Raw genomic sequence first — 21,521 nt, 5'->3', positions numbered from 1 at the left:
CTAGTCCCAAGCCAAGTCTCCCAAAAGGAAAGCCGAACCAAAAATCCACATGACATTACGTCCTGACAATCGGCACGGCAAGCCGTCGCCTTAGAACAACTTGGTCACTTTTGATGTATGCAGGGTCAAGATTATATACATACGAAGTAGTATATTATCCTTTTTGGTTCGTTTAGCTATGTAATCACGTCTCTAACGCAGACGATCTGAAGCAGTGAAGTGCAGTATACTGAATACATACGAAAAACAGAACAAAACCCAATACAGATCCCAGCAGATGAAGATCCGGACCTACCCTACCTGTCCTGATCATATATATGCGTACATAAACATGTATATGTGGCTCTCGCCATCCTGACCAAACATCCATGATAACGTTCTCTCTAGCTGGTCCTGTCCGTCGTCTTGCCACTCTCTATTAACTCATTCCTGCAGTCTAGTAGCTCTCCACCATGGTCTTAAATGAAATTAATTACCATAGATGATAGCACAAATTAAAATAAGGATTGAAATGTCATACTAATCCTGTTGCACTCTACAAGTCCATGACAGCAGAGGGAAATGAAATTAAAACAGAGAAATTTATTGACTAATTAATTCACGAACAGATGCGGCTTACTGACGCCGATATTGTTTGCAGCCGTACGCGATACCGCATGCGTGTAGGTTCCACTTGTCACCTTTCAATTAGTAGGAGCAACTTCCATTGTGCCAAAAGGCTTTCACATTCAGCCAGTATTCTCCTTAATGTTACTACCATCAGAAGTATCTTAACTATGTCTGCTATCGCCAAATTAAAGCTACTCTACTTCGATTTATAATTACACAGCACATATATAATATACAAATGCACCATCTTCAAAAATTTCAAGCTCGTTGGAAGTAACAAATAACCCATGAACTGATGATGATGGCCTTGCCTATTATTAGTATGAATAGCTTCAATTCTACCCAGCGGCACGCTTGCATCCCTTACAATGACACTACTCAAGTTTCTAAAAGGAAGAAGGAAAAAACTCCCATCGTCTGGGGCCCTTGGGTTTGAATCGCCTATGGAACTTTACAGCAGAAAGAATATGAATCACCCAGCACTCCTACAGGAAATTCCACTCAATTATGAATACAAACAAGTATTCTCCATGTTATTGGAGCCAAACCTACTTGAAGAAAAGGCTCTTTTTCCTTCCTCTCCTCTTCTCAACCGCCTGCAAAATGCAGATGTTTCACATAAGTGTTGAAGGAGCACGACACGACATATTCTCATGAAGGGTGCACAATAAGGAAGCTAATCCTTGGCTCTGGCTATATCTGTTAGTCACCATTCAAATATGCTACCTTCAGGAAAAACACAAGAAAAGGATTTCGACAACACCAGCTCAATAAAAACATGATGACTCGAAGTGAGTACTGAATACTGATAGCGTACTTCTCTCTTTTTTAAAAAATGAGGTGCTAGTGTGGGTCCTTCAAACATGCTAATCGTCAATAATGCACAATTATGAACTTGAATAGAGTGGAGGGCCATCACCATATGATGGCTCAATTGATGATGTTGAATGAAGACAAGATAATGAAGTGGTGTCCTAATACTACCTCCAGTCATTTATATATGACGTTTCAGACATGCAAATTAGCTTTGTTTTGACTACAACTCTTTGTCCTAACAAAAAACATTAATGACGGGAGGGAGTATATGCCTTGTACAAGAGATAATGAGCTCATACCATAAATCTGAACAATCTTAAAACCAAAACAATAGTATCCCGTGACCTGCAAAATTGGAAAACATAAGATGAGCAATAATTTATGCATGTTCATTATGATTGGCATATATCTACAAAATTAAAAAGATAGCTCAAAAAGAAGCCAGCACGTTTGCTCTAGAGGCCTAGAAATTACCACCATGATTGTGAAAAAGAATAAAATCTATGCGTTAGAGAAATTGTAACAGTATTGATTGGTAGCAATGGTTGTATACAAATTACAATTGTATCTATGGAAACGGAAGATAAGATTTGTATATTAATTACAGTTCTACTTATATATATATATAGTATACAAAATATAACTTTGTACATTGAAATAGGAGCTAAAAGTTGCATAACAAATCTAATTCAACTAGCCCGTGCAAAATTGAGCGGGAAATCCTCCAGTTAATCTAAAATAAACACAGCAGTAATAAAGTCATAGGCTAAGGGCAGGGCGTTCAATTGATCTAAGGTATAAACTTCCAGAGATCATGCTTAGAAGGGATGTATATCATGCTGTAAAAGATACAAGAATGCACAAACTGGGACATGTGATGGTCAGTTTGGCTCACGCACGCCAGATCAGACAGCTACGGTAATTGGTAGACCAAATTAATGAAAACAAGGACTTTTTAAAAAGATTGATGAGCTGCCATTCTGGCACTGCTGGCTTTGTGGCATCCCTCTCAAGTCTTAAGAAGTACTAACTATTACACATATGCAGCATATTTTAACACTGATATTTAAGAAGTGGCGACCAACAGTTGATGTGTAGGGGAGACAGGAATACAGTTATTTCAAACAGTGGTTGGGTGGGTGGGGGCTAGGGGGGGGGGGAGCCCTGCTGCTAAAACAGGAGCACATCTGTGCATCAAATGATAACTTATTCATAGAAACTATACTTGAAATGTTGAATTTTTTTCATGAAATTATACTTGAAATGTGATAACGAGGGGAATACTAGCTCGATTTGTTACTCACATTGTATTTTCTGCTGGCTTTAAATTATATTCAGTACCATCAGCAGATGTAATCAGGAACTCTGTTGGACACCCGTAAGGAATATTAATCTGGAAAAGACAGTACAAAAGTTGGTGTCCATCATACCACATTTTTTTGATCTCTACAGCAATGATTAAAAACATAATTGCAGAACAAAACAATGAGAAGGTTAATTAGCAAACAGCAGGGAAGATTTATTATCAGAGATAATTTGTCGACAAACATAGTTTTGTGTGCAGTATCATACTTATGTGCTCAATTTATTTGAACTGTGCTGTTCACATTTTTCTGTGTAGCTCCACCAAGCTTGTGAAGAAGACAATTCATCAGGAAAAAAGATTGTCTGTTCCGACTTCCTGAAGACCGACTCTTTACATTTCTTTTTTCATGTATAGCTAAGAGATACTGGCATCAAACAACACAAAGTTTGTCTAGATAGTGTAATATAGCGGTCTGGCCATATCTCAGACTAATAAATCTGAGACTTTGAAACCATAAGGGACAAAAAACCACTCGTTTATTTCCATCATTTTCTTTTTTTTTTTGGGGTGGGGGGGGGGGGGGAATCAATATGCTACCCAGGTAATGAAGGAGCTGATAGTTTGATATCTAATTCCTAAAATTCAGAAATGAAGTGCTGCTAAGGAATAAGGACATACAGAAGTTGCTTGCTGAAATTTCTCTGTGAGAACCACGCCTCGTTGACCATTACATTTAATGCTGTAACCTTCCCTCTTTATTGCCAAAACAGCCGGTTCCCACATATCTAAAAACTTCACCTGCTATAAGAAGATTTAACATTTGAAATAATTGCATGAAATCAGAAGAAAGTAGTGAGAATGCTTTTGATGGATAATTCTAAGTAATATAGAACATACAGGTAGTTGGACTTCATAAGACATATGCCCAATTTCAAGAGTTCTCTTGATAAACTCCTTTGTTTCAGGATCTGCATTGAAGATGGTTAGCCAAAGTTGGTTGAGTGCAAATCATGTACTACTGCTACTTATTTTAAATAATTATCACAGTTGACGAACTTGTATTACTTAAACCAAAATATCATAAGTACAACTTTTTTGGTAATTAGTTATATAGACGATCCAGTACTCCCTTTAGTAGAGTGGAAATATGCCATATGCTCTATCATCAGAATGAATCACTCTTTTGAGAATTAAAGGTTCCATATACTCACCACAAGTAATTTTTCTTTGATCGTTAGCGTAAAACCTTACAATTTCCCCCTGCAATAGGAAACTCAAACAGAAGACCAAATTTTAACGCTGTAAATAATAATGGAAAATCAGTTCGATCATAAGAAATTTAACAGTGCAGCAGACTTGCTACGTAACTCATTTTACATGATATCCCAGCGATTCCAAACAAATAAACTCACTAAATACCAATGGTGGGGTTATGTATCATTCACTAGCACTCTGGATCTCCACAAACATAAAGGAAAAGGTCCAAATCAAAACCATGAACTTTCAGATTGTCTAATTCACCATGAAATATGAAATCTACTTTGCAACCCTAAACTCAAACAGTCTAAAGTACTCCTTAGCCCCCAAACCACCTGGTTTGTGCTGACACGTTGGTGATTTTTGTATACAAGAGAAGTTTTTGATGGAGGATAAAACTAGAAATACAGTAAGAGATTATCAGTGAAAACCAGGATTGTTTCAGGGATAAGGAACTGTTCAGATAATTCTGAGGGTTTAGGTTTGTAAGGTCAACAGTATCATAGTTCAGGGTGCTTAGGAGAACGTGAAATTTGAAAGTTTCAATAAACTATAAATAGAAAACCAAAATCAAAGTCAGTATTGACAGCAACCAGAAACATGTAGAGGTCATAGTGTCCTGGGGTAATCTGATCTGGGACCTAATTGGTAAATGAGCAAAAAGAGAAATACAGAACGGCCATCTGTTTTGTTTGGTGATTTCCATAAAAGAAGTAAAGTGTTGGGTTGAGTAGCATTCAAGAAATAGAATTATATAAATGCCTCATTAAGAGAGCACTCTTGAATGTAATGTTTTCTTATTGTATTTTAAGTTCAATCCTGTAAGGTAGATGCACCTTTTCTTGTCTCCCTGAATCCATGGAGTGAAGGATGCTAAACAGCTAGTGTAGACCTTATTGTCATTTTAGGGGGCATAGAAAAGATAGGCACACTAATAAAACATAATTAAATAGCTAGTGTTCTCCTTTGTGTCATTTTAGGAGGCACAAAAAAGATATATAGCCTCATAATTTCCAGAGGTGTTTGGGAATGCTACATCACACATAAAAATCAGCACATTACAAAATAATTACCTTCCTTTTTCTATCATCAAGGGGCTGTACTTCAATAGCTAGTAAAGTGTCCACGTCATCGGCAGTAACCAAATAGTTAGGTTGCCTTGCTCCTATGCCAACAGAAAACATTTATTTCACAACTTTCTTAAAAATCATGAAATCCTAATTCAAGGAACAAGCCCACAGAGCTAAGTTCACTTCCTGGATGATAGTGATCAAAAAATGTACCTTCTATGAAATTTACGGAGCCATCTTCTAAATGGCGCACCCACTGCACAAAGGAAAATACTGAATGATACAAGATAGAGAAGTTCTTTTATTCAGAATGTGGAATGACAAGAACTACAAAGAGCACCTCAAAATTACAACTTGTGGTTCCATTTGTGGAGAACCCACTTGCTTGGAGTTCTCGTCCAGGAAAAGCTTCACCTGTGATTCGAAGCCCCTCTATGCCTGGCAGTGGATCATCCTCTGCAGCTACGTATTCATAAAAGAGGAATATATCATCAGATTGCATACAGTGTTAAACAAATATAAACTCATTTTAATAGTAATTACCTTCAGAGAAAGAAGACCCAGGTTCTTCGAGAACAGTAGGAAGATAGGGATATGAAGGGTTTGTGTCCTCAATGCCAGATACCAAATTAGCTGAGTCTCCATGACCCCAATGAGCAGAAGGCTCTCGTGCATGTTGGGCTTCAACACCCTCAGAACCATCTGATACATCAGTTCTACCAAGGTGCTTGAATGCTGGGTTTTGACCCTGGGTCTCAAAGTCCAACTGGGCAGATTGTGGATCATGCTGAGATACTTGAGCAGAAACATCCCTCCTGAACTTGTTGCTGTTAAATATAAATTATAAAACATTTAGTGTACTTGTAATGCCTCAATACAATAATAAAATTAATGATTAGAAAAAACTGTATTGAATCTTCCTCAAAAACAGTTTAGGTATGTTTAAGTAATGTAGCAACAATATAAAAACAAATGAAATGTTCCTATAGCAACTTCCCACATTCCCGAATTTTTCATGATTGTAGCGTACGCAAGAAAATAGAGTGTTACATTTCAGAAACTAGTAAAAGCAGGTCAAGTAATGATTACAAGTAACTGCTAGCTTATTACATAGGTCAAGTCCAGGCAATCAGTAGTTGCCATCATAAGCATGAAATTATTTCATCATGCGCAACACTGGTAGAGAACATAAAGTCAGTAAGTCAGTCAGGAAAGTACAGTATTAAGCACTTAAAGAAGAGGCACTACCTGCTTGAAAGAGAGTTTCTTCCCATGTCATCACGATCTACATTTCTTGGAGGAACATCAGTTGGAATAACTTGACAGTTTTTGTTCCCTGCTACACCCCAATCACCTCTAACTTGAACAGGGGAAGACATTGGAGATTGTATGTGAGGGTACGGTGTCTGGGGCACAATATCGAGGTTGCTTTTGCTCTAAAAAGGTAAGTAGGTTAGAGAATGTTCTGCAATAGTTATGACAAGGACTTAAGGAGTATAGTGCCGTACTGAAGTCACCAATGCTTTTCCAAGAGGATCCGTAGCAGGAAGAGTGCCATTATTCACTAAATCAGTTTGCCATGGAGTAACCTGATAACGTGACTCCTTTAATTTCTCCTGCACCATTTAAATTTGCACAGAAGGAAACTTCAAAGCTCAGTCAGAAAATCTTCGGCAGCAAGGCTTGCAAGCACAAGGGGACCACTATTGGGTACACTTGCACTGCTCGCCCCCTGTGGCTCTGAAAATGAATTGCTTTTCTTTCTTAATGGGAAAAGGTAAATGCATATTTGCTTTAGTTTATTGAGACTCACCTCAGTAATAATAAGTTGCTCCTGCAAATGCTTAAACAAAACCTGCAGATAAATGGACATATTTGGTGAAAAGTCAACTCAGTAAGGTACAAGAACAGAAGCGACTTGATGTCTTGATCGTGCGTTATGAATTTTATTTTTTTTAAAAAAAATCTTAAGTTGCTTTTGCCAAAAACAAAAGTAAGGTTTTTTTGGATGGAATTAATATCATTCCCCCGACCCCCCCCCCCCCTCTTTGCTGCATTCAGTAATAAAATTCATACTGTAGTTGCTAATGTAAACGACATTGCCCTTGCTTAACAGCAGAAAAGTACCAAAAAAACAGAGCATACCTTCAAATTACTAACGATGGATTGAGCATCAAGAACAGAAGGCTGCAGGTTTTCATATTCAGACAGAAGAGGCAGCAACGAAGATATGAAAGTTGTCCTTTCTTGTTGCGCAGCCTACGTAGTAAAATAAGCAAAACTCAGTACAGTATGAAAGTGCAACTCAAATCTAACTCCAAGCCCTGATTTACCCTATAGTAACAGCTGCATATATCCAAAATGAATGTCACCAAGGCAATGAATGGTCCTACCGCTGAACCCATAGGGACAGAGGTATAAACAGAAATTTTCAAATATTACCTTGGTACTTAGTACAGACAACAGGAAAAACCCATTGTCAAGAACATCAAAAGGCTGTTCCTAAAAACCGTGCTTGTAAATATATGGATAAAAATCAATTATATCATTCTGCATTGCGTTCCTAAAACAAATTTGAGCTATAACACAATAAGCACAGAAATCAACATTCATTAATGCACTACAGTTGTTATGATGATTTTTGCGCATTTTTCACATTTTGCAGAAAATTATCGAAGTATGACTGGAAACAAAATGCATAACAGGCTTCAGACTAATATAACACAGACGAATTTAACAGATATTTCTGGTGACAGGAAACTACCTGCACTGCATATGTCAGACGGATGTTTTCCTCAATAATGTCTTGTCTATATGATAAAGATTTTGATGCTGCCTCAATCAAATCTTGTTGCTGCTGATCGAATGCCTGAAAAAAAGTACTATTAAAATAACTATGATACACCCACTACTCGCTCCAAGGGACTAATGGTTTATGATAAAAGAAATGCCCTACCATCCGCATTTGAGCAATGCGCCTTTCCAACATATATTTATCACTGAGGATTTGAGATTGCTGTCAGGGATACTATGTAGTCAGGTACAAGATAGGAAGAGGGAAGGCAACAGAAAAGAAGTACAGAAAAGATGTAACAAAAAGAAAGAAAAGAAGGTCACCTTCACTGAGTAGTCAGCAAGATGTTTTCTTAACTGTGTAATCTCTTCCTCATTTTCTTTGATCTTAGCAGTAAGGTCCTGCGTAGGAGAATTATCTTCATTAGGGACGATGGGATCATATAGACGCATATGGTGTTTTGAAGCAACTTATACTGACCTGCTTCCATGACAAGTTTGAGGCCGTCTCCGGAGCAGGCAATAACCCCTGTCCAGCTAGGTTCGATCTAGCATCATACTCTCCTTCCTTTCTATGCCTGCATGGAAAGGGCGGTTATTTTGTCAGGATATTACAGACGTATTATAAAGATAGCTTGGAAAAAGTCATCACGCTCATTTTGTTGGCATAAAATTATCAAATCTGTCTATCTATTATATATAATTGCATATATGGAAATAGTAGTTAAGATTTTTTTTATCAAATCCAATTCAACTAGCCCGCAATTTTGCGCGGGAAAATCCCCTATAGTCTTTCCCTCTGTGAGAGATATATTAGGGGATATTCATGGAGTGTAATGAGTTACCTTGTAGGAGAAATGGAACGAGAGGATGGAGTAGAGAAGTGTGAGATTGCGGCAGTGTCGAAAGCAGGCTGCTCCCCTGATGACCTTTTAGATGCTCCATTAGATTGGGCACCGTCGGGGTACTTTTGTCTGATGGATTGCTGCATTGAAGACTCTCCAGTTTCCAATGCTCCATTCTGGTGAAGCATAGAGGTGGTCCGGGAGTTTTCTGAAGAGGTAGGTGACCTTGATGCATCCACCTTGGTAGGAATGAATTCACGGCGGTCCTGGGCTACTCCAGCTGAAGAAGATTGGGATGCAGCATCTTCCCGCTGACCCGGGAACGATACGAAAGAGTGAGACAAATTTGTTGTGCATACAGGAAACTAAAGAGATGCTGGTAGTACAGTAGCAGATAGAACTCTTACGATCCTCTCCAGCTGCCGGGTTTTCTGCAACAGTTGCTCCTTGAGGCGATTGTTCTCTTCCAACTATAGCAAAACAGGGAAAGACAAAATCAGCTACTAGCACTGTACGACCTGGGAATTTAGCGCAGGAGGGAGAGGGAAACTCTAGCCTCTAGGGAGATTGAGATTGGTTGGTAGAGCAAAATTGGAAATTAAGTGGGAAAAAAAAGAGAGAAAGAGGATAGAGGTACCTGGTTGCGGATGGTGGCCTCGGCGCCCTCGACGGCGCGCATGACGTGGATGAGGTGCTCAGCGTTGGTGGAGGGGGGAGGGTGGTCGGAGACGGAGGCCGCGGCTAGGCGGGCCGCGAGGGCGTCGTCCATCACAACCTGCTCTCTGCTCTCTGCTCTCTCAAGGAGTAGGAGGAGGAAGGAGTAGGAGTGGAAGTGGAAGTGGTCAGAGTTCCGTGTGTGTCACGGGAAATTGAAGGCGGCGGGCCGAGGTGGAGGTGGAGGTGGTGGTGGGCGCGGCCTCCTCACGAGGAAGACGAAGACGATGACTCCGACTCCTCGCTTTCGATTTTTCGATTTGGATCTGGATTTTTTTTTATTTTTCATTTTGAGGAAATTTGGGTTTGATTTTTTTAGGAATTTTTTTGAGGCCATTTTTTTTTTTGGAAATTTGGATCTGGAGTTGGAGCTAGAGGCTCCCATCGTTTCGCTTTTTGGAGGAATAAGTGAAAATGCGTTTTTACAAACGAAAAATGATTTGCAAGTAAAACTTTTATATACGTGTTCATAGTGACTCAAAAGCGAAATGTGTTCATAATGAAACAAAATCAAGTTCAAAATAAAGTTCTAAAATTTAAATTTTAGCTTATAAACAATTGCATCTCTGAAACGATGGAGCCTAGAGAAGCTAACCTGTCATTAAGCTATAGAATCTAAAAAAGGATGCATGGTAAAACTATTTTACCATATAGGTAACACTACATTTATTAGAAAATTGTCGAATAAAATACCATAAAGCTGCATGTTTATGTAAGTAATGAAGTTATCACACATATGTAGATTTCGATTTAATTCAACCAGAAACATGCCATGGGTATAGTTCCAAGAAAGCACTAGGGCTAGTGATTGAAACTCTAAAAACAACTTTTAGAATTCTAGTTTTATTTATACAATTGATAGACACAAAGTAAACATCAAACACCAAGAGCGAAGTGGATCAAAAACTGTGGATTTATTAACTGAAAGCACAGCATATATCCCATAAAAAGAAGTTCTTTTTGTTTTTCTCAAAGAGAATAGTATATGTTTACTTTTATTCTGTTTTATTATTAAACTACTTTTCCATCTTTGGAGGTACATAAATATGTTATGTGGTCCCATATAACGAGGGTGATTGGTACGTCATATTTGCAAACAAAACATAATTTATGAATAAAACTTTAATATTTGTATTCTTAACGATGTAAAAGTCGATATGTAAAATAAACTTTGGTGAAACCTTAAAATCGATTTTACATTTAAAATTAAAAATTCAGATTTTATCTTATACATGAATACCAGCCTACGAGTCAACTCGTGTGCAACTACTTTCTACCATTTCCGTTTTCATAATGTAAGATGTTTAATTTTTTTGGTTACAACATTTGATCATTCGTCTTATTTAAAAATTTAGCACAAATATACAAAATGATAATTTATGCTTAAAGTTTTTTTTATAATAAAGTAAGTAACAAGCAAAATAAATGATATTTCTATATTTTTTTAATAAGATAAGTGATTGAATATTGAAAGCAAAAAAGTCAAACATCTTAAAGCGGAGGGAGTACTTTTTTTAGAGCATGCATATTGCACACAACAACAAACATACTACTTTGATCAATGTAAACGTGAGGCATGCATACTCCATTGTTATCACCTTTAATCTTTGGATGCATTATTATCACTTGAGTTGAGAGAGTTGCGGAAGGGAAAAGGTCAGAGTGAAACAGCGAGGGTCCTCCCCGGTTGGTAGGCCGAAATAATTTTTGAGCTATGTTATTCTATTTACTTTAGAAATATGATATGGCAGTAGTTCGGGATGCATATACACGAAAGTCGAGAAATAATCCGGTGAAAATAACAAAACCTAAATGTATGGACAATGTTGTCGGCTTCAAGCATATACCATCTGTAAACATAATGAACCTAATTTATGCATATTTTCTACACTGTAACAATAAGTAGCACAAATCCCGCAATAGAGAAAAGACTCGTCTGAACGTCGTACAAGGTCTGATGGTTCTTATAATCTTTTTTAGCATCATTAATGGTTACATGATTAGTGTCCATTAATGGTTAGCATGTTGATGAATATTTCCAAAATATGAAAAATAATAAATCACAAAGATACTTATGAACGAGAAACAAAAACCATGGTTATAGCTATTACACCAATACAAAATATGATAGTGCGAATGCGATAGGCGATTAGTCGTGACCTATCATATGTGTAATATGGAGTTTTACTTGAATATGTATTTATTTATTAAAAAATAGAAAAGAAAAGTACTTAAATACTGATGTTTCCCAAAAAAAGGTACACTAATACTAGGAGTGAGCCTGTTTGGATAATATAGAACTTTGTTTAGTCACTATCACATCCAATGTTTAGACACTAATTAAAAGTATTAAATATAGACTATTAATAAAATTCACCCTATACTCTGGACTATTTCACGAGACGAATCTATTGAGCCTAATTAGTCTATGATTAATGAACGTGATGCTACAGTAAACATTTGCTAATCGTGGCTTAATTAGGCTAAAAAATTGCCTAATAAAATAGTATTTATTTATACAGTTAGTTTTATTATCAGTTTATATTTAATACTCCTAATTAACATCTAAACATTCGATGGGAGGAAAAAAAAATCCCAGAATCCAACCACCATGTATTATGTTAGAACGTGAAATGCACTCGAAGCGAACAGTGACTTGCACGGTTGAATTTGCTCCACTCTAACTAGCCTAGCTTCTGTAATAAAGGAGAGGAAAAGGGAGAGGAGGTGGGGCCCAGTTGTCAGGCAGGCGGAGCAAATCGGGCCTTATCTCTGGAACGCGCGGCGGGGACGTCACCGATCGTCGACCGGCCATGTCCGCAACAACGGCCACCGCGTGCGCCTCGCCGCCGGCGGCGCGCCCGCCCCTCCGCTCGCCTCCCTCCGCCGCGCACCTTCCATCCTACTCCTACTCCTACTCCGCCTCCGCCCGCCGCTCCTCCTCCGCCGCCTGCCGCTGCACCGCCTCCGCCTCCGCCTCGCCCTCCACCTGGGACTGGACACGCTGGAGCCGCCACTTCGCCGAGGTCGACCAGGCCGAGAGCTACGCCTCCCTCCTCAAGGTACCCTTCCCATCCTAATCTCCACTTCCTCCCCCGTCCCCCACCCAATCCATTTCAATCAAATCCAATCTAATCTAATCTAATCTAATCTGTCTTCTGCTGCGACTCTGAGCAGTTCCAGCTCGAGGAGGCCGTCGACAACGAGGACTTCTCCGAGGCCGCCAATCTCAAGAAGGCCATCCTCGAGGCCACGGGCAACGACGCCGTCGCCCAGGTCATGTCCGAGCTCAAGGTACTACTGTCTATGCACTCACCACCGAATCATCGATCCCGGATTGAGGATTTCTTCTCGTCTCATATCTCACTGTTGTACATATATATGTCCATTCCCGTAGATTGCCATAGAGGAACAGCGGTATCAGGACGCCTCTAGGTTGACAAAGCTTGCCAGAACCAACTTGGTAATTCAATTGAGTTATCTCTAACAGATCACACACAAGTGTATTATTATGGATGCATTCTAACGACTTACTTTCCAGGTAGGTTGGTGGGTGGGATACGCTAAGGATACAGATGATTCGATTGGGAGAATCGTACGGATAACCCCCGGTGTTGGGAGATATGTGGCTAAGAGCTACAGCCCGAGGTAGATTTGTTTGTTTATGGCTATTTGCAAAATATGCTACAGCCAAGTGAGTTTTGTCTAGGTGTTCTATGATTAATGCTTATTGAATGCATCCTCCCTGTAGGCAATTGGTTACTGCATCTTCAGGGACTCCATTATTTGAAATCTTCCTCATCAGAGATGACGATGAAACATATACAATGAAGGTGCACTGATGAAACTGATATTAGGCTGCATACAACCTTTATGCAATTAAGAAAAGAAAACCTACGTTATGTCTTAGGTGTGATATTTGTATTTACGAAAATTTTAGACAGGTTGTGCACATGCGACCAACAAAAGGCACTTCAAGCACATCAGCAGCTGCAGAAAGTCCAGCTAAGGCAGAGAATGAAAGCTCACTGGAAAGTAGTGCTATATCTGAGGGCGTTACAGAGGAAGCAAATACAGATAATTCATTAAAGGGAGATAAAGACACTGAGGATAAAGAACAAGATGTTGGTAGCACTAAGGATAGTAGTGTTGAAGGGTTGAAAAGTGTTTTGAATTTCTTCAAGTCTCGAATTCCTGAATTCAAAGTTCAAGTAATAAATGTAGATGTGTCTGAGGAAGCTGAATTAGCTGCAGATTCATCAGAAGAATTAGTGCAAGATGATGTGAAGAGCACGTCAGAGAACTCATTGGAAGATTCTACCACTGAGGAGCTTCAGCAGGATGATGTTCCCGATGGAGATTCAGACTCAGCTGAAGATAGTAAAAGTCCAGAAATGAAGCTTTTCATTAGTGGAGTGGTTCACAACAAGGAGGATGCTGGAGCAAAATCATATGTTCGAGTTCCAGCTGAAATTTATAATTTGGAAAAGGATTCCTTCGAACTTTACATTCCTGGAAAAGGTTCTGATCGGGATCTGGCTGAAACAAAGGCTGCAAAGCAGAAAGTTGCTGATATGGCTGCCAAATTAGCATCGGAACTTATGCCTTCTGATGTTGCGAAGGCATTATGGGGAACGACCAAGAGTTCTTCGAAGGTGAGAATAACACTGGTTTAGCTATGTACTATATATATCTGGTGGAGTTTAGAGTATGTATTGCGATATGCTTTTTTATATTGAAGTTTTCATAATTACTCCCACCAGTCAGCAAAGAAAGTTGTTCTAGCCTTTCTGAGAAAGTGCACAAAAGAATGGCACAGAACATGTTTTTGCCTTGTTTGGACACTAATGTCCCCCTCTTAATTATAATTTTGTAAAGTATTTTTCGTGCATGGCTGGCCATGGTGCGGGGCAACATTTGGGCTGCAATTAGTGCAATTAATTGTAGGTGATTAAAGAGGGATGATGTTGTAACCAACAATACTTATTAATGACATCTTTCCGTGCAAAACCTCCTTCTTTCATAACCAGAGGGATTAGTTGAATAGTATCAAGAGATTTAAAAAGTATCTTAGTTTATAAGCATCAAGGATCCTACTGTTTGACCCATTCTATCTATGTAGTCTATTTTAACTTGATCCACTTGTGATGGTAACCATCAACTCTCCACTGTCCCTAGTTATCTAATCTGTGTTTTCTTTCATGCGATCAAGTTAACTGTGAAATGATGGATCCACTGCAGATAAATAAAGAAGTACAAGAGCTCTTAAAGCTTACCCTCAGCAAGGCTCGAGTCAAGCTGACCGAGAGTACAATTTTCAACAGGATCATTACTGACAGTAACGGCTCAGATCCATTTAGTGGTAATGCTTCTCACTTAAATGGATGACATGCTGTTTTCTCTGCTTTGACTGATGGATTCCTGGTGCACATGTAGGTCTCTATGTGGGAGCATTTAGTCCATATGGACCAGAAGTTGTGCAGCTCCGTCGAAAGTTTGGCCATTGGAACAGTACAGATGAAGTGGAGTTTTTTGAGTATGTTGAAGCACTAAAGTTGACTGGTGATCTGAGTGTCCCTGCTGGACAGGTTTGCAGGCTTATTTTTTTATGTTACCATAAACAAGCTGGTCATGTTTCTAATGAATTATGTTTAATGCAGATAACCTTTCGGGCTAAGATTGGGAAGGGCAAACGTCTTGAGAACCGTGGTGCATACCCAGAAGAATTTGGTGTGGTAATTTCTATTTAATACCAAAAATGATTTAATTATTGTTTTGATTTGGTTGTTACACTGTCTGGCATATAATCTGCTTTTCTTCCGTGTATATTAACAGCTTCTTCTGGGTAATATGTAACATACATTATTTTCCAATGAACTTTTCAATCGTGTAGATTGCTAGCTATAAAGGTCAAGGGAGAATTGCACAGCCTGGATTCAAAAATCCCCGGTGGGTGGATGGTGAGCTATTGGTTCTGAACGGCAAGGTAAAATTGTTCCTTTTTTGTAGGTGCAATGTTCTTAAAATAGATTTAAAATGCTGACTGTAACATTGCTTAATGTGGCTTCTTTGAGCACTGCTCGTTAATCTGAGTGAAAAACATGGCACAACTGAACATGCCGTTTATAGTTGTGAACGCTAAATACCTTCTTCATCATTGGAAGTTTTAGGATATGAAATTGTATCACCAATAGGCATATGCTTGTGAAGAATGTTCTGATTTCCAGTGCATCTTTGGTGCTACAAGCTTTCTTGAATTTTGTTTTGGATCTTGATCTGGAGATCTGGGAATAACCAAAGTTGGTATACGGTACTTGAGAAGTCTAACAGTATAGACCATTTTCTTTTGCAAATTATAAGCTGGACAAAATGTGTTTGCATATCAAAATCTCCAGAATTTGTCGATGCAATTTACATTAATCTACTCATCTACCCAACCCTGCTGATAACAATGATTTTGTTTAAGTTCCCTCTACAACATCACCCCTGATAATCTGTGTCTAATTCATTTGCAGAGCACGATCCCACACCTTGGAGGTGCGGAGCTTGGTTTCCTGTATAGCGTGCCTGAGCAGAGTTTCTTGGTTCTCTTTGACCGGCTTAAACTTCCAGAGTGATGAGATTATGCTGAATTGAGCTGTTCTCACATGCAAATTGCATGAGTACAGACAGAAGCTGACCCGATTTCAAGTGAAACGTATAGATGCCCCGTCATGTTCCGAGCTTCCTGGAACCCTGAACTGCCTGCTTCCTTTAGTCAGCTCCTATTTGAGAGGAGCTGACCTGTTTAACCTTTACCAGGGTTATAAGAGAGCTGGCCATTTTGGTCTGTTGGAATACTGGAGCTGTCATATGAGATCATGTTAGGATCTTAGATGACGTGGTATAGATATATTTTGTGACCCATTTTGTATTCGGTTTTGCCTAATAATGAAGGATGGGAAAGTTTTGTATTATCTGGATGTTACAGATAAATAAAGTCTTGTCTTTCGATCCAGTTACTACCTGATTTCCTACTGGCAACATTGTTTACTAAATTTTGATCTCGTACCAACCGAGTGGTGATCATTGAATGGCAGAAAAGAAAAAACACTATGAACTTGGTCCATTGAATGGCCAAAGAATGAAAGAAAAAAAATTCCGTTGCCGGGACTCGAACCCGGGTCTCTCGGGTGAGAGCCGAGTATCCTAACCAGCTAGACTACAACGGAGTCTTGTCACCGGAGTCATTGATAACTAACAAGACCGTGATACAAATCGACAGCAATCCAGTTACGTCAACCAAACGACAGATCACGGAACAAAGCAATGGTTGTCACAGTATTCATATCTCTTATCCTCTTTTTATCACCAATTCATCTCCTTACGGAGTTACAGTGTTTCTGGTTCTCAACATCTCAGACACACAGAAGATGATTTAGTATTTGCAATCGACACTACCAAATACAAAGAGAAATATTTTAAATAAATATAAAGAAAGATAAAAGATTCACAGTACTGCCAGCACAATACCTATCTTCAGCTGTGGTCCCAAAACACTCTGTTTAACTGATTAAATATTAAAAATCAACAATGTGAAAAATGAAAGCTCCTAAAGCACACAGCTATCAACTATATATGTCAGGATTCTTCTGTTAGAGCAATAATGTCAGGATCTCAATTCAGCGCCTTCTTGGATGAACAAGCTGCAAAATCATACTACAATTCGAACCAGATCATAATAATCCTTGCTGCTGATCAGGTCCATGCCAAAAAAAGAATGAGCCAAGTGGGACAAGTGCTACTCCATTTGGATATGATTTACCCTGCTAGACCAAACTGAATGTAGTATCATGTGGAAGATGTCATACTTGATGGGGTTTGGATGCCATAGAAAATGCTTCTGCACCTGTTTAACATTCAACTGCATATCCATATATCGATCCTCAGGAATTTCCAATAGGATCTGCTTCAGCTTTGGTACATCCTTCTCTGGTACAACCACAGAAAATGCGCTCCAATTGAGTGCATCGTCAAATGGAAGCACAAAATTGTCCGCAATTATCACTGGAACACACTCATAATAGATTGCCTCAACTATTCTTGGACTGTTTACCTCGTATCCCATGGGACAAACACAGTATTTACTTGACTTCATATGCTGAACATAATTCATCTTCCTAGTGATTCTGTGTGGCAGACGGTCATATATTTTCATGTCTGCATCTTTTCCTCCCCAGTATTGGAGGAGGACAGGTCGAACTCGTCCATGCATCTGTCCTGCGAAGAAGGCTAGGATAGATCTATCTGCAGCAGGTTTTCCACCAATGCCTCTTAATGGTCTTCTTGGTGATCTAAGAAATGTTTCTGGAAGGGATACATCTCTTCCATGGATGAAAACTCCTTCTGAGAGATCTGCATTACATAAAGCTTTAATGGTGTTTTTTCGCAATTCATCATGCAATTTGGTAGTGTATGGTCCCTGCAAGGAAGGACCAGAGTCAGAAACAGCATGTTAGCTTCTTTCCTCATTAAGTATCACCCTTCACTAAAATGTGTATTCACTGATATTCTTGTTTGATACGATCATTCAACAATGAGAAGCAGTCAAGGAAGTAAACGTACCCAGTCATGACAAGCAACAAAAAAATGGTCAGCTCCTTTTGTCCTATTCCAATAGGGGAACTTGGCGGAGATAAAATCTATATATTCTTTTATGAAGATAGACAATGGCTCAATTGTATTTGACCCAGGCACATAAAGATTGTGCTCTAGCTGACGAGAGCTATATGGGAGATAGAATAGATGAGCTCTGTTTGGATCTCTCACAACAAAATGTTGGTTCCCCTCCATCAGTTTCATAAACCACCCCTCAGATGCATAAATGCCTTTCAATTCTGGTGAATGGAAAATAGGTTTTGCTCCATCATGGTATATGAAAACTTTAAGAAGCCTCTCCATCAGTTCATAACTCCTGGAAGCATGAGAAAAGGCATTTAAATAATCATCTTCTCAAATGCACCAGCATTGAACAACAGAACAACCATAGTAGAAACTTGGGCTATCATTATAGGTTTCCTCTATTAGCCTTTTCACTCACACACTAACAAAAAGGAATGTACGTGAAAAAATGGGGTGCAAAGTCAATAACGAAAAATACCATAAATAATTGGGTGTGGGAAAAAGTAACGTGATGACCATGGAAATTTATCCGTTAGCAAATATATGCAAAATTAAAACATTGTTTCTCTTTTATGATAAAAAGATGGAACAACAAAGTTGTTTGCTTCCTAAAAACGTTATTTCACATATAGTTGGGCATGCAACTCAATAATCCATGGATAAGAACTATGCTACGCACCAATTGTTAGCTACTACCTCCGTTTCATATTGTAAGACTTTCTAGTCTTGTTTAGAGCCATCCATTGATGAGTGTATATAATTTGTATATATGACTAGATTCATTAGCATCTATAGCATCTGTATGAATCTAGGCAAGGCTAGAAAAGTCTTATATTGTCACGGAGGGAGTAACTGATATGAAGTTAAGCCACAGTCATACTTCCTAAAGACAGACACATTCTGGAACAGAGGCGCATGTAGATCAGGGTCATTGGACACCAATGGTGCATTAGCGATCCCTTTTTTTGCATATATAAGCTCCTCATCAGCTGCTGTTGACCAAAGAGGTACAGGCGCCTGCTATATTTACAGGCCAACAGAAAGATTGTTAACACTTTTACTCCAAATACTACTAGCTTGCATCAGATTGTAAGGTGTGTAAAGCATCAACCTCTGGCCTTGGGGGAAGCTTTGCAGGGTCATTCATGTCATGTCCTTTGTTGATTTCAAACCTCCTTATAGGAGAACTACTGGAAATGGACTTCACAAGTAAGCAGGTTAAAAACCAGAGGTTATATTTGCTAAAGAGTCTATCCAGTGCAGATATGTACCTCTTGGAAAAGGGGGCTGATTCTGCGTGTGTATTTTCCTAAAGTTCAGCAAACCTTGATTAGACGCCATTAGATGTATGGATATCCATATTGCATGATAACAGTTCAACATGAAGAAAAGGGGTTGTGCCAGGGAGTAGGATGTGGATACCTTCAAATCTGGAGGTTCAGTTTCCTCCATGGAACCATCATCTAAGTTTTCGGCTGGAGAAGGTGAAGGGACCAACAACATGGAGGTGGCTGCTGTAACCTTAGATGGCAAATTATTCTGCAAAACAAGCAAACCGTATGATGCACTCTGACCCGATTATCTTGGCATGCCACAATAACAGTAGTACAATAAAATTGGTTAAAATTACCCAACATAATCGCAAAATCACGCACATTTACTGTTTATTGGGGAAAAAAAACGGCGACAAATTGACAAGTAGAGCACGGCGCCCACTCATAATCAGCGTTAAGAAGGTGGAAAGCTCAAATCTTTAGGACAAGGAACTGAGCGCATATAGACCTCGAGGAGGAGGGAAGAAGGAAGCGGCGGTTGGGCCGGAGAGGGCGAGGAGGCGTCCACGAAGCGCCTGGAAGCGGCGTCCTCCACCAGCTCCTTCTCGAGGAGGGAGCCGGCGAGGTAGGGGCGTGTGGGGTCGTCGGTGGCCGGGGTGGCCAGCAAGAGCGCGGCTGCCGCGAGCACCGCGACGGCGGCGCAGGCGGCCACCGCGCGGCGCCGAGCGAGGAGCTTGTACGGGAGCGGCGAGGGGTGATGCGGCATTTCGGCCGCCGCGCCGGAGAGGATCGGAGACGGCGAAGTGGGAGTGTGGAGATGGAAGTGGATTGACGCATTTGCCCCCGGCCCCATTTTCCCTCCCTTGCTTGATTTGCTTTCCTTCTCTTCCTTCTGCCTCAAATTCATAAATTCTTCCAAATTACGCTGATTATTGTTTTTCACTACATTTGCACGACTAAACTCCTATTAACACAAGTATTTCCAGACTCCTATTTGTTTTGTTATTTATTGTAACTTGTGAAATTTAAATTTAATTGGTCTAGTCATATGTTATTAGCTTTTTTATATTTTTTAAAAAATGTCATAGTTATTTAGATTACCGCCAAGAAATAAGTGGATATTCCTCTAGGATATAAAAGAGTTTTCCTCGTATTGTTATTGATACATTGGCCGGTGAATCGGTGATACTCCCCCGATATACTACTTTCGTATTCATATTTTAATAGATAATGTCATTAACTTTTTATCATGTTTTTATTATTTATCTTATTTAAAAACTTACTACCTCTATAATAACTTTATTTTTCTTTTTCCGTGTCCAACTTTTCACCATTCGTTTTATTTGAAAAATTTGTACAAAAATTTAAAAAAATTAGTCACACACTATTCATACTTTATCATCCAGTAAAAATATTAATCGTAAAAAAATTCAAATAAGACGAATAGTCAAAACATTTATAAAAAAACTGAAAAATAATCTTATTTTGGGACGGATGTAGTATGTAATTATCAATGTTTCCATAATTAGATTTATTACCAAATATATTTTAATTGAAACTTAAAATTTTATATATCTTCACAATTTTGAATAAGACTGTCGAAACATGTATAAAAAACCAATGATGTCTTATATTAGAATATTAGTACTTACCACATACAGGTCGTATTCGGCTCCCAGACTACTAAACTCAAATTCACTTGTTTTTCACTTTGAAATTTTTTTAGAAATATTACTTTTAAAAAATCATATTAATCTATTTTTTATATTTTTATATTTAATTAATTATATATTAATCTATTAATATGTTTTCCACGCCAGATAATCCTGCCCCAGCCGAACGCGCCAACAGTGTATGGACTATGATGACGATAGTGTGACATTCACATTCTACTCTTCAAAAGGACATCCATAATGAACTCATATACTCCATCCATCTATAAATCATTTTTCTGTTTTTACATATAATATTTGATTCTTCATCTTGTTTAATTTTTCATGATTAATATTTTTATTGTTACTAGATGATAAAACATGAATCATTTTTCTGTTTTTACATATAATATTTGATTCTTCATCTTGTTTAATTTTTCATGATTAATATTTTTATTGTTACTAGATGATAAAACATGAGTAGGATTTTACACATGACTAATTTTTTTTAAGTCTTTTTAATT

General features: G+C 38.7%; 3 protein-coding genes and 1 non-coding gene across 10 annotated transcripts; 1 reads left to right on the top strand and 3 right to left on the bottom strand.

Annotated features, from left to right (window-relative positions):
- Positions 1-545: 545 nt before the first annotated feature.
- Positions 546-9,868, bottom strand: LOC102716464. Of its 4 annotated transcripts, none has more exons than XM_015843843.2 (21): positions 9,334-9,868; positions 9,104-9,166; positions 8,697-9,007; positions 8,333-8,429; positions 8,176-8,253; positions 8,015-8,074; positions 7,823-7,927; positions 7,204-7,317; positions 6,872-6,913; positions 6,567-6,674; positions 6,307-6,494; positions 5,602-5,885; positions 5,399-5,520; positions 5,272-5,314; positions 5,062-5,153; positions 3,943-3,991; positions 3,629-3,699; positions 3,410-3,529; positions 2,730-2,818; positions 1,725-1,770; positions 546-1,205 (listed from the first exon to the last, which is right to left on the bottom strand). In XM_015843843.2, the coding sequence occupies exons 1-21, from the start codon at positions 9,463-9,465 to the stop codon at positions 1,158-1,160; spliced, it is 2,262 nt and encodes a 753-aa protein (XP_015699329.1). In that variant the 5' UTR covers positions 9,466-9,868; the 3' UTR covers positions 546-1,157. The 4 variants fall into 4 exon arrangements, with proteins under 4 accessions (XP_015699329.1, XP_006645433.1, XP_015699330.1 ...); XM_006645370.3 differs by having other exon boundaries at positions 547-1,205; positions 3,410-3,532; positions 6,576-6,674; XM_015843844.2 differs by having other exon boundaries at positions 547-1,205; positions 3,410-3,532; positions 5,399-5,514; positions 9,334-9,867.
- A 2,259-nt stretch (positions 9,869-12,127) lies between these two features.
- Positions 12,128-16,407, top strand: LOC102716179 (protein EXECUTER 2, chloroplastic). Its single transcript, XM_015832610.2, has 11 exons — positions 12,128-12,472; positions 12,588-12,704; positions 12,808-12,873; positions 12,952-13,058; positions 13,162-13,243; positions 13,355-14,065; positions 14,652-14,772; positions 14,847-14,998; positions 15,071-15,145; positions 15,304-15,396; positions 15,926-16,407. Exons 1-11 carry the CDS (start codon positions 12,224-12,226, stop codon positions 16,025-16,027), a joined length of 1,875 nt encoding a protein of 624 aa, XP_015688096.1. The 5' UTR covers positions 12,128-12,223; the 3' UTR covers positions 16,028-16,407.
- Positions 16,408-16,548: 141 nt separating this feature from the next.
- Positions 16,549-16,621, bottom strand: TRNAE-CUC. The gene has a single exon. It is a non-coding gene; the product is annotated as a tRNA-Glu (tRNA).
- Positions 16,622-16,731: 110 nt separating this feature from the next.
- LOC102715903 (probable glycosyltransferase At3g07620) lies at positions 16,732-20,187 on the bottom strand. Of its 4 annotated transcripts, none has more exons than XM_015837435.2 (7): positions 19,854-20,187; positions 19,494-19,610; positions 19,343-19,380; positions 19,183-19,261; positions 18,952-19,091; positions 18,015-18,363; positions 16,732-17,871 (listed from the first exon to the last, which is right to left on the bottom strand). In XM_015837435.2, exons 1-7 carry the CDS (start codon positions 20,109-20,111, stop codon positions 17,191-17,193), a joined length of 1,662 nt encoding a protein of 553 aa, XP_015692921.2. In that variant the 5' UTR covers positions 20,112-20,187; the 3' UTR covers positions 16,732-17,190. The 4 variants fall into 4 exon arrangements, with proteins under 4 accessions (XP_015692921.2, XP_015692925.2, XP_040376926.1 ...); XM_015837439.2 differs by having other exon boundaries at positions 19,183-19,258; XM_040520992.1 differs by having other exon boundaries at positions 19,183-19,380.
- Positions 20,188-21,521: the final 1,334 nt, after the last annotated feature.

Source organism: Oryza brachyantha, chromosome 1, assembly GCF_000231095.2.
Source record: "Oryza brachyantha chromosome 1, ObraRS2, whole genome shotgun sequence".
In the NCBI taxonomy this organism is placed as follows: domain Eukaryota; kingdom Viridiplantae; phylum Streptophyta; class Magnoliopsida; order Poales; family Poaceae; genus Oryza; species Oryza brachyantha.
The sequence above is the reverse complement of the archived record's forward strand: the minus strand, read 5'-3'. Positions and strand labels throughout refer to the sequence as shown.